This window comes from Triticum dicoccoides, chromosome 3A (genome assembly GCF_002162155.2).
Source record: "Triticum dicoccoides isolate Atlit2015 ecotype Zavitan chromosome 3A, WEW_v2.0, whole genome shotgun sequence".
Lineage (NCBI taxonomy): Eukaryota > Viridiplantae > Streptophyta > Magnoliopsida > Poales > Poaceae > Triticum > Triticum dicoccoides.
The window spans coordinates 72,232,976-72,245,098 of record NC_041384.1 but is presented as its reverse complement, the minus strand read 5'-3'; the positions used below and the strand labels follow the sequence as shown (position 1 = coordinate 72,245,098).

The following is a 12,123-nucleotide window of genomic DNA, read 5'->3' as shown; positions in this document are numbered from 1 at the left end:
TGACATGAAGGCGACAGGGGATTGGGGGGGAGAGGCAAAGAAGCATGTGGTGCTTTTACTCCACGACGGAAAAGTCGAGTAAGTTTAGATGCTCAGCAAGGTGAGGAGTAAAATATATACTCCACTATAGGAGTTACGGGATAAGTTAAGTCCTGGTTAGAGAAGTAAGGCCGGATTTTTTTACTTCTCTAACCGTTTTAGGATCAGCTAGAGATGCTCCAATCCTTATCAAGGTCCTTCACATACGTTATAGGAATAAGAGCGACACTACTAATAGCCACATCAACAACACAGTTAACTTGCATATCCATCTTCTAAGAATCTGACCCACTCATTACCAGTGCTTCGCTGGTGCACTCGGGCCGTCTTTAGTTTTATCTGGTATGCGTGTTCTTTGTCAGTCGTTGTTCTTGCGCTACTCGTTCCGCTTCAGCATGCTTGGCCATAGCATGCGTGCGACGTTGCATTCGGGACATAACAGCCGACAACGCCAATCATCACATGAGAGACATCATCTCACCGACCGCTCGCTGTTATGATCCACCAATCGATATTTTTTTGAACGAGCAAGCCAATTAGGTTGGGGACAACCGATTCAGGGATTCCTGGTCTGGGTTGGTTCAATCATGCATGGGACGCGGCTAACACTAGCGTCCAGACCTGGATATGGTTCACAATAGCGGCCAGTCTGGACGCTGTTACTCATAGCGTCCTTCTCATTTTTCAAAATTTCAGGTTACCTTTACCAGTTTTGGAATAATTGAATTATCATTTATTTTTAATAAAAAAATCTGTGCTGCGCGGTTCCCGAAGAGGTAGAACTGAACGACAACGCACGAGCCAGAGCCAACCTTTCCCCGCCGCTCCACCGAGCGGATCGAAAAGATGAGCGCTCCCAGCCAAATCTCACGTGTCGCGCCACCATCCCTGCTCGTCTCGCCGAATTTCACGTGCCGCCACCCCATTCCTGCCCCCCGCCTTTCCCCTGAGCTCTCAAATCTTCTTCCTTGGGCGGTCGAATATTTTGTCCCCTCAGCTGTCGTCGACTCCAAACTCCCCGCTAACTGTTTCAGTCCAGTCGTTTCCCCTTGACCTGCCTTTGGGGGATTGGGAGCGCCGTCGGCAATGGCGGAGCAGCAGGTGGTGGCGGACCTCCGAGAGAAGTGCGCCACGCCGCCGTCGCTGCTGCGCGACGTGGCGGCGGCGATGGCCGACGAGATGTGCGCCGGGCTGGAGATGGAGGGTGGGAGCAGGGTCAAGATGCTGCTCTCCTACGTTGACAAGCTCCCCACCGGGTTAGTTGCTATGTACTCCAGCTCTCGCTTCTTGTCTGTTTGTTAATCACAGGAAGCGTTTGGTCTTTCAGTTCTTGTGTTCATGCTCACTGAAAATGTCAGCCTATTGACAGTAGACAGTTAGTTTCTGTGTCACATCTTAGTATCTTACTGTGGAGAAAGTAGCAAGGTGTTGTTTAACTTGAATCAGTTGATGTTTGATGGAGTACATGTACATTATTAAAGACTATGGTCCTATGAATCAAGCATAGGATGGGATATATCAGTTTGGAACTAGTAGAAAATAGAAACGTGGCATCCTTATCATCTTTACAGCATTATAATAAGACCAAAATAAGTTAATCATTTGACTGATCTCATGGATGTCGGACATATCGGTCATGAGAAACTAGAGATACTAGCTCCTTATTATGTTCATAACAATATAATATAATATCATCCATTTCGGTGTTATTTTATCGGGATTCAGGTTAACTGATTGATAGATATAATGGTGTGTGACTCCTGCCACTTGTTGGCTTTATTAATTTATAATAAAGATGGGCACCCGATGCCTTTGGTCCAAAAAAAAAGATTTAATGGTAAAGACAGCTGATTTCAGTTGGCAATTTTATGTTTGGCCGGTGAACACCATAAGAACTATTTGACTGCTTACTTTTGTGCTACTAAATTTAGGAGAGAGGAAGGTTTGTTCTATGGACTGGACCTAGGAGGGACAAACTTCCGTGTCTTGAAGGTGCAGCTAGGTGGCAATGATAAGCATGTCATTAGCCGCGAGTCCAGAGAAGTCGCCATCCCACCACATTTGATGTCAGGGAGCTCCTCTGTATGTTTTTATATGCTTAATTCGACAACTTTGATTTGAATCGTTGTCATTCTTTAATTTATTATTTGATTATGTTCATTCTCCATTTTGCAGGAATTGTTTGGTTTCATTGCTTCTGAATTAGCCAAGTTTGTGGCTGATGAAGAGAAGGGTACTAGCTTGTCAAATGGGAAGACAAGGGAACTAGGATTCACATTTTCTTTCCCAGTGAGGCAACGGTCTGTTGCATCGGGTACCCTTGTCAAGTGGACAAAGGCATTTTCTATAGAAGATGCTGTAAGAATTCCTTGTGCTTACGTACCCAGCATATTTGTACATCGTATCATGTAACGATGTCGCCAAATACGGCTGTTTGAAGCCCGCATCATCATTTGATTCTAAACCATAGTGGATAAAGAATTCTGGGAATCGTATCAGTAAACTATGTTTATCATAAAAAATCAAATACTTAACTGTCTATAGACGGGTCTTCCTTCGAATTAATCTCTTTCTCACTCATATCAGGTAGGTAAAGATGTAGTTGCTGAACTGCAAACAGCTATGCAGAAGCAAGGTCTAGACATGCATGTGGCCGCACTAGTAAGTGTTTGAGAAGTTTATATTGCACTGTTTCTAATATAATCTAGTTGTCACCTCATAAGAAATTTCTCGTTCTAAGAGATTATTGCCGAAATAGATTAATGACGCTGTTGGGACATTGGCTGGAGCCAGATACTATGATGAAGATGTCGTCGCAGGTGTGATATTTGGCACTGGCACAAATGCTGCTTATGTTGAGAAGGCAAATGCTATACCAAAATGGGAAGGAGAGCTGCCTAGTTCAGGACAAATGGTGAGGTTTAAAGGTCATAACCTTTCACTTCAAACCTAGTGGTGCTCAAGGATATGTTTGGATTTTTCTGAACTAATTTGTTGTTTCTAAGTTATTTGTGCGATGTCTTCTCGTATACCAGGTCATTAATATGGAATGGGGTAATTTCTATTCGTGTCATCTTCCAGTAACTGAATATGATCAAGCATTAGATAATGAAAGCTTAAATCCAGGAGAGCAGGCAAGTTTATTTTATAGTCTGCCTGTTCTTGCTGTTGAGCATTGGCTCAATCGTATACTTTGGTTCTTTCAGATCTACGAGAAGTTAACCTCAGGAATGTATTTAGGTGAAATTGTAAGGAGGGTCTTGCTTAAACTGTCCTTGCAATCTGCCATTTTCGGTGAAATTGACCACACTAAGCTCAAAACTCATTTCCATCTCCGGTACGTTGTTTCCCTAGCCTTGTGCAGTCGATACTCTAATGTGTATGTAGTCATAAAGAATGTTTATCTTGTTGATGACCTGGAATTCAGGGTTTCTTTCAAATGCATACCTCTGTTAATGCTTGGTGTTCTTAATCTCCTAATCAAACAGACCATTCATTAACTGTAGCAAGTCCTGCCAAATTTTGAACTTGACATGTGCTGATAAAATCTGGCTTAATGCTGCATACATGACTCAAGGATTTGATTCAAGTGCATGTTATTGTTGATGCGCATCAGCTTTAATCTTCTAATAAACAGACCATTCATTAACCATGGCAAAATGCTACTCCCTCCAATCCATAATAAGTGTCACAGTTTTGAACTAACCTTAGTTCAAAACCGCGACACTTATTTTGGATCAGAGGGAGCACTCCCAAATTCAAACTTGGCATGTGCTGATAAATCTGGTTTTACGTTGTACGCAGGACTCCGCATATTTCTGCAATGCACCATGACGACACGCCCGATCTGAAGACAGTGGAAGAAAAACTGAAGGAAATCCTAGAGGTATGCTGACTTTGTGAGCATTGCACGGCGGTCATACTGAAAACGTTATACTAGTTCTATGCACACATTGAAGGTGATATGGTAAGGCTGTGTGCATCGCTTGATGCAGAGGCGAGGATGTTGCCCTCTTTTTGAAAATAATTAAATTGAAGTGAGATGGTATGCATGCCCTCCAGATTGCAGGCACGTCCTTAGAGACGCGGAAAATGGTTGTTGAAATCTGCGACATTGTAGCAAGAAGGGCGGCCCGGCTGGCTGCTGCGGGCCTTGCAGGGATCCTCAAGAAGCTTGGGAGGGATGGCTCCGTCGACAAGCGCCGGTCGGTCATCGCCATCGACGGAGGACTGTTCGAACACTACTCCAAGTTCAGCAAATGCTTGGAAACTACTCTAAATGAACTGCTAGGGGAGGAGTCATCGAAGTTCATAGTCGTCAAGCATGCGGATGATGGCTCGGGGATAGGGGCTGCCCTGATTGCTGCTTCCCAATCTCAATACAGAAATGTTGAATAACAGTAGGCAAGCTAGGTTGCCACACATTTTATGTCCCCATTTCAGGGGTGAAGGATAAACGGCGCCTAATTCTCCAGCATGTACACTTAAGAGTTTACCCATGTTGGAACTGTAAGGGGTCCATGACCGAAATGAGGCTTAGATGAGGTCACCTTGTACAGTTAAAATAAAAGGGAACCTGAGGACTCATGAATCTGCAACTATCTTTTTAAATCACAAGTTTTTTTTAATTAAAAGTACCGTCTTTCCGTCCTATGTTTTTTGTGGAATTTAACTGTTTGGTAGTACAAAATTCAGGTCAAATTCCTACGCTCCAAACTGGCCCGTTGCACTATTGCTCATGGACAAGGTTAATTTGTGAACACTGGAAGTTAAAAAGCTCATCAAACTGACACACTATGTACTACTAAAAGGCCAAAAGTTGTGGTGATAAAGAAGAGGACAGCGACCCAATCAGACAAGTTTGAGACAAGTGCTGGTGGAAGGCTGAAGTTGTGGCGATCAGGATAACGACTTGAGCAGTGAAGGAATCTCTACCCCGCACTAAATTTAGCACGTACAATAATGGAGAAACATGTCGATCGTACCTCTGTAACCGACGTAACGGTTCTAAATCAAACCATCCATGTCGATTGTTCATGGCCCAATTCGGTGATACTTGTACAAAACTACAACAACTTCTAAACTGGATATCAATACCACCCATTCTATGGTATTTTTTTTTCTTTTGAGATGGCTACGGCGACTTGGATGGTACTGCATGATTATTGGTCGGCGCACTGTAATCTAGATATCGACATCTTAGACTGTATAAGAGCAGCCATAGTAAGGGATATGTGCCATGATAGTGTGCGTCATTGTTATGCCCGGCGTGCTCCATAAAGGTTGCAGTGGCCAAAGATCCAGACAAAACTATTGACAGGATCTTTATAAAGGCACTACTACTGCTGCTGCTGTTGTTTGAATTGTATCATTTCCTATGCAGAGCATGATCATTTGAAAAGTTTGCATACATGCCATGGCAGAGTGAATAACTGCAATGGAAAGTCCATACCTTTTGTAATTACACAAACATCAACATTGCCTCCACTACCCAAGTCACTGCAAATACCACCTCAAATTGCTGCAGAAACAAGCTGTATTGCTTCTCTCTGAAAAAGGAACACGATGATCATGCAAGTGACAGAGGTGTTTACAGCTATGATCGTCAGAATCAGCATATGCAATAAAGGAATGCATCCTCTCAATAATCCAATATGTTTGTGGGAAAAAAAGTGTCAACAGTTTGACACATAATAGTACAGGACGCATGAGCAAGAAAATACAATGTAGAGTGCAGTGGCGCTCACTGTCAGTGTCAGGCCTCCTTCGTGTTTTGATTCAAATACTGACAGTGCAGAAAAGGAAACCATAAGCCCGCTGTGGCCGTCTTATGAGCAGAAAGAAAGAAAAGTAACATTCAGATAGCACAGATCTGCTCCCATATTTCATTCTTTATGCTTTGGCACGAGCGGGATCTCCTTTGTTTCAAAAAGTGTGTTCGCAAAATATTGACAATACAGAAACATTCACGCCAATTATTTTGTTTTCTGCACTGGACATAAAACTGGATAAGCTTGTCGTATCTGTTATATCCTCCGTATCAGCAGCAGTTCCTTCCAAAGCAATACAGTATATATGTGGTGCCATAAAGTGGATTTTCAAACAGTTCTTGGTAGCGACAATAGGCCCCTCAGTTGCCCTGGTGTCTGCCCCCAAGAGCAACACCGTCCTGGAAAAGGACGTGTCATGAATCATGATCCAAGTTACATGTGCCTCCTTTAATAAGATTGGAAAATACATTTGAAAAGAGTTTCGAGTATGATGTAATATATCCTGATACATTGTAAGTGTAGCGTTGTCAGTTCCCCTGACATATATAATCCTTGGTTCCTCGTTGTAAGTGTATCTAATACATTGTAAGTGTATCTACACTCTATATGGGAAAAAAATTACAAAGAAAAAGTCAAAATAGTTCATAAGTTTTTTTTAGGATAAACTTGACTTTCTTTTGCACTAGTATATACATTTTCATGAATAAAAAATTAGCGTTGACTTCAGGGCGAAAAACAAATAAATTATTTGCTATTACACTATCTTGGCTGAAAATTTATTCTTTTTATGAAGTTGAAGGGATATTTTTTTTTCTTTTTTGGATTTTTTTCACAAGTACAATAGAAGATCGAGTTTATTTCAAAAAATACTTTTAGTTTTTTTGAATTTTTATTTAATTACTATTTTTTTTCATATAGGGTATAGATACACCCATAGACCAAACGCCGGCATCCCTATGTGGGCATCTTTTTTAGCTCATCTTGACTTCTTGATGTCCACGTCTGCATCCCTATGCGGGCATTTTTTTTAGCTCATCTTGAATTCTTGATGTCCATGGTGGAAGAACCAGTCAAACGATGGATTGCAAAATTAAGAAATATATATTCAGGTGGGGAGCTCCCCCTGTCGTGGGAGCAAGTCTGACAGTAAGAACAGGGGGTACATAGGAGGAGGCAAGGTCCTAGCTACGACGAGGTTGTGCACGCAAGGTTTACGAGTTCAGTCCCTTCTCGGAGGAAGTAATAGCCCTACGTCTCGGTGCCTGGGGGCTTGGTCGACTGGATATGCGTGAAAGTTACAGGGGGTGCGAACCCTTGTGCCTGAGACGCGGCGTGGGGGAACGTGGGGATCAACTGCGCCCACTCCCGCACGTCCCGCGATTATTGTGCCTTGATGGCAGAATAAAACCGCCGCGGGAAGGCGAGTGATCCATGTGGGCCGCAGAAGATCCGCGCTCGGACCAAGGCCTGCGAGTGGTGGGCCTGGGCCTGCGGCGGCGTCCCGTCGAGCGCGTGCGTTGGCAGGATTTCCTCGCCACGTGGCCCGCGTTCCCGCCTACGAGAAACAGAGCTTTTCCGAAGACGGCGCGCACAAGCAAAGCCGGTCCCTCGGGATAGGAAGCTGACCTAGCTTCTCGTCCCTTTGTCAGCCTCGAAACTCGATCAGCTTCGGGGACTACTGTCGGAGTAAATAACCATCGGTAGCCTAGCCGGCTCCCCCTGGCCCTTCTGAAAAAATTACGAGCCGATTCGGCCCTCAAGAATCCAAGATACAGGGCCGCCTTCCCCTTGCCGGCTGTCTCCAGGCCGGCTATCGGAAGGCGGCCCGACTTCAGCCCTCATGAAGAAAAGCCCGGGAGGGCCGGCTCCGAGAAGCCGGCCGCGAGAAGGCCGACTCCAAGAAGCCGGCTCCCATAAAGCGGTCAAGATCGTACCCTCGAAGTCTGCATTCACATAACGGCGATGTGACGGGGCGTGGCTACAGTGAAGCCTGCCACCCCCGAATCCCGGAGCACGCCTAGCACAGTGCGCTGTACGGGTGGCATAACCCGTCCGGCGCAGCACTGTTGCCACGTTGACCCTGATGTCATCCACGACGGGCTACCAGTACGGCCCACAGACGATGGGCCCCTTCGGGCAGAGAGACACCCGAAGGCGGCCAGACCTCCCCCAGTCGGCCCAAGATAGAGCCGGCTCCCCACAGCCGGCTTGCCACCTCCCTCAAAGAAGACGCCCCATTAAGGAGACAAGACGCGGTGGGGCTACAGTGATCGCCCACCGGGCGGCGGCACTGTAGCCACGCCCACTTCGGCGAAGCCCTCGACACCAAGATTGAGCAACAGTAACCAGCCGCCGACAAGGCCCTGACAGTGGGGCCTGCCTGTCGACCAAGGAGCCGGCAGCCGGCGGGACCCACTAGCCGGCGGCCCCAGCAGCCGGCGCAGAAGCCGGAGAGCGTAGACACAGACGGCTGGGTCCCGCGCCCAGCCGGATTACCATTGTACCCCCGGGGGGTAGGCCTATATAAACCCCCCGGGGCATCCATGCAAAGGGAGATCAATCTCTGCTAGTCTCAGACACCACATAGGGAGGAGAAGAGAGCAAGCCGTGCCCTTCTTCCTCCTCTCGCCAAACAGCTCAAGGAGCACCGTGTAGCTACTTGTTCATCTAGTGACCATGCGGAGACCCCGCAGAGCAGCAGTAGGGGTGTTATCTCCACGGAGAGCCCCGAAGCTAGGTAAGATTCGCCGGCGTGCATGTCTTCGCCTCATCCCGTTTGCAGGCACCGGCGACGTCTTACTGGCTCCCACAATGATAAGTCACCCGTTGGCATATGTCGCACCTACCACCCGACATTCCTGCTACGCAAGTCGGCGATATACGGGTCTGCTAGAGATGCTCTTAGCATGTCATAACAGTGTACGCGCTTCTGCTGTAGGATATACTGTTTTTCTTGGTCGTTTTTCTCGTGTAATATATATTAGCAATTACACACCATATTTAGTACTACCTCTGCTCCTAAATGTAAGACGTCTATGAACTGCAAAAAACGTCTTACATTTAGGAACAGAGAATGTAGGTTCATGCCCTTCTAATACAAAGTAAAGTACGTAATGATCAAAATAAGAGAATCTGACAGAATTATGCACGAAATGAAATTGTTTAGAGGGCATGATAGACTTTGTAATCACCCACCAAAACCAAACCCCTGTCATCTCAAATTGATAGCGTTGATTAAAGCTAAAGTTACAATCGAAGAACATGTACCATTACTGAAATATGACTTCAATTTGTCCGATAGAAAAGCAATAAAAGTTTATTGACCGTTATATAAAGCCCCCCTAAAAAATATTACTTCGAATTTTTGCTCAGACTTCATTTTGTCCAATAAAAGTTTCCAACTTCAATTGTTTTTAATCTTTCCAGGTTTCTATCAAGAATTAGAGATTAATTCCTCAATTTCTGTTGGACTAATTATGCCATGAACGGGGATCGCACTGATGATGGTTGTTGATTCAAAGACAAAAATGTGGCTGAAATAAAGAAAAACAAGGCTTATAAATAAGCAGTGTCACTGCTGTCATTGCATATTTTCTCAAATATCATTAATGATTTATAATACATCCACTAGCCTCAGACATCCATCGTACATGTCCGCTGAATCTTCTATAGCCTTACTTAATAAATAAAATTCAGATTCTGGCTAGTTAACACGAAAGCAGAAGCAAACACTCTCGATCTCCACCCTGGGTACTTCTCCGGTGGTGATGGTATGTGCCTCGAAGGCACTCGTACCCGAAAAGATCGCCTACTGTAAGTCCATTACATCCCCGACATAAACCTCTCCTCCCTCAGCTGGGTTGGTGATGGCGGGCTGCTGCTGTGGCTTCTTGCGAGAGGATCCCATAGACACCGGGGCTCGTCGTTTCATATTCTCCTTTGAGACTGCACAAAAAAGAACAGATTTTTGGTGTGAGAAAGAAACCCTTAACCTTATCTTTTAAAATCACAACTAACAATGCCGGGCAACGCGATAAGAGTCTAGAACAGCAATTTCTAGTTCTAGAATGTAGTAGTAACATCCATGCTAAGAAAAGGAAATTTGTTAACAGGAAATCTTGTGGTCACCAAGGTAAGGTTTCAGCTTTGAAGTGTATGTAGCCACCAGATTGTCCTCAGATGATAAAACGTACTCCCTCCGTTCCTAAATACTTGTCTTTCTAGGCATTTCAACAAGTGACTACATACGGAGCAAAATGAGTGAATCTACACTCTAAAATATGTCTACATACATCCGTATGTAGTAGTCATTTGAAATGTCTAGAAAGACAAATATTTAGGAACGGAGGGAGTACAATTCATGTCATGGTCTATATCTCGAATGAATTTGAGCAAGGCATATTGACATAGTATATTTATCATTAATAATGGGGAGGCGATGGCATGGTACCTGGGGGCTTGAGATAGCTGGAGATGGTAGTGCGCCTGTAGGTGTTGGGTCTTCGCATATCGAATTCACCCACCTTCAGCAGCTTCTTATTCTTGATGTCAACGGCGATAACTCGCGAGTTCCTGTCGGTTTTGCTGCTGACAGTGGTCCTGAGGTACAATATGCCATCTTTGTGGGAGCTGAGAATGGGGTTGGAAACAAAGACAGATTTGGGCAAATCGTAGTTTTCAATATCACAAGAATGGACTTCATGCTCCGGCTTGAAACGCATATCACCCAGGGTTACCGAATCCCTACGGAGCCCCTCCATTGTCCATGTGACCACCGTCCAGCCACTAGGGATTTCTGAGAAAGGGTTGCCGGGTTGGCCGTGGACCTGAAGGTCGACGAACCTGATGATGCCAGTCTCTTTGACAAGGACAATGTCCCTAAAGGCGGTTGCAATGTCAACGGCAAGAGGGAGGCGATTTGGCGGCTGCCTCGGCTCGGGAAGGGGGACATAGCGGAACTGGTGGAAGGGGGTGTCGTCGGCTAGCACGTCGGAGAGGAGCGTGCCACTCCAGAGGTCGACCCAGCCCACGATGCCACCGCTTTTGCCGCCGATGGTGATGGTCATGTCGGAGATGAAGTCGGATGGCGGCAGCAGAGGCTGTGGAATAGCACCTGCCTTGCGGGTCCAAGCCTCGGTCTTGGAGTCATAGATGCACAGGTAGTGTGGGCCATTGGCAGAGTCGTGGAAAAAGTCCTTGCCAAGCGCTGCGATTTTGTAGGCACCACAGGCATCATCATCCTGAGAAGGGCCGGTGACGGAGGGGCTGAGGACTGAGGTGGGAAATTTGCTGCTGCAAGGAACGACAGCAATCGAAGTGGAATTGAAGCAGTGGGATCTCTCATTTGGCAACATCCAGGGGTCGGGGTGCGGGAGCCGGGTGAGTTCCTCCTTCCCTGCCTGGTACACCAAGTATTCATAGTAGCCCTTGTTGTTGTCGATGGCGGAGGGGTGGAATTCCCCGTGGCAGAGGGTGATAAGTGCAAGGTCACCCTCCATGGCAAACATGGACGGCTCGCTGATGAACAATCGGTTGTCTTCTCCTTTGTCGTCCGCGTAGTAGGCGTGGCAGCAGAAATAGGAGACGAGAGGCGGCGGGGCGAGGCACAATGTGACCCGCATTTCCACCTCCCTCTTGTCCAGGACGTCCCTCCTGAATCGACAGCGGGCGGAAGTATGGTTTTTCTTATCGACCATGTAAGCCGCGCGATCGAGGAGGGCTTCCCCCCAGTCCCACTTTGCCGCAGCCGCTGCAGCCGCAAACACATCATCCTCGGCCGGCGGACACAACGAGGCTTCGTAATAGCCTTTGAGCGACATGGTGGATCTTGTGTGATCTCACACAGGCGTACCCCTATCTAAGACTCTGGTGGTACTTATTGAGAGAAGGGTTAGGTCTAAGAATCAGGTTGTAGTCGGAACCGGATTCATGGACAAACACGAGACGGAGACGGAGACGGAGACGGAGACGAAGTGTCCTCGGGCAACATAGATGGCGGAGGAAGAAGGGGATGGAGTCTGGAGTCTGGAGTGGCAAGAAGGAAGAAGGGGAATGGACTGGCTCGGCGGCGGCGGAGGGAGCAATCTACTAATGCCTCTTTCCTCTCTCTCCAACAAACAGCGCACGGTGGCCGTTGGATAGCTTTGCCACGGACGGCCCTCCTCTCTGCCCGTCCGCGCCAAACCCTAGCGCCCAAACCTGGCCACATGGGCCGCCCCCTTTTCTTTTTTTCCTATATAAAAAAAATCTTGTTGTCATGTTTTCCTTTTTCTCAAAAAAAATGTTGTTATGTTTTTCTTTTTTTTCCTTGAAA

At 46.4% G+C, this 12,123-nt stretch overlaps 2 protein-coding genes across 2 annotated transcripts; one reads left to right on the top strand and one right to left on the bottom strand.

The window, feature by feature from the left end:
* Positions 1 to 890: 890 nt before the first annotated feature.
* LOC119267222 (hexokinase-8-like) lies at positions 891 to 4,673 on the top strand. The gene is made up of 9 exons (XM_037548581.1): positions 891 to 1,295; positions 1,971 to 2,121; positions 2,215 to 2,397; positions 2,626 to 2,700; positions 2,798 to 2,953; positions 3,075 to 3,173; positions 3,246 to 3,376; positions 3,844 to 3,925; positions 4,102 to 4,673. Exons 1-9 carry the CDS (start codon positions 1,126 to 1,128, stop codon positions 4,435 to 4,437), a joined length of 1,383 nt encoding a protein of 460 aa, XP_037404478.1. The 5' UTR covers positions 891 to 1,125; the 3' UTR covers positions 4,438 to 4,673.
* A 4,692-nt stretch (positions 4,674 to 9,365) lies between these two features.
* On the bottom strand, positions 9,366 to 11,878 carry LOC119267220. Its single transcript, XM_037548580.1, has 2 exons — positions 10,261 to 11,878; positions 9,366 to 9,755 (listed from the first exon to the last, which is right to left on the bottom strand). Exons 1-2 carry the CDS (start codon positions 11,627 to 11,629, stop codon positions 9,619 to 9,621), a joined length of 1,506 nt encoding a protein of 501 aa, XP_037404477.1. The 5' UTR covers positions 11,630 to 11,878; the 3' UTR covers positions 9,366 to 9,618.
* Between the last annotated feature and the right edge of the window lie 245 nt (positions 11,879 to 12,123).

Excerpts from the sequence above, each read along its gene's own strand:
- LOC119267220 (XM_037548580.1), bottom strand. The coding sequence starts at position 11,629 with ATGTCGCTCAAAGGCTATTACGAAGCCTCGTTGTGTCCGCCGGCCGAG. Across the intron at positions 9,756-10,260 it reads CAGCTATCTCAAGCCCCCAG|TCTCAAAGGAGAATATGAAA; the intron begins GTACCATGCCAT and ends TTTTTTGTGCAG.
- LOC119267222 (XM_037548581.1), top strand. The coding sequence starts at position 1,126 with ATGGCGGAGCAGCAGGTGGTGGCGGACCTCCGAGAGAAGTGCGCCACG. Across the intron at positions 2,701-2,797 it reads ACATGCATGTGGCCGCACTA|ATTAATGACGCTGTTGGGAC; the intron begins GTAAGTGTTTGA and ends TTGCCGAAATAG. Across the intron at positions 2,954-3,074 it reads TGCCTAGTTCAGGACAAATG|GTCATTAATATGGAATGGGG; the intron begins GTGAGGTTTAAA and ends CTCGTATACCAG.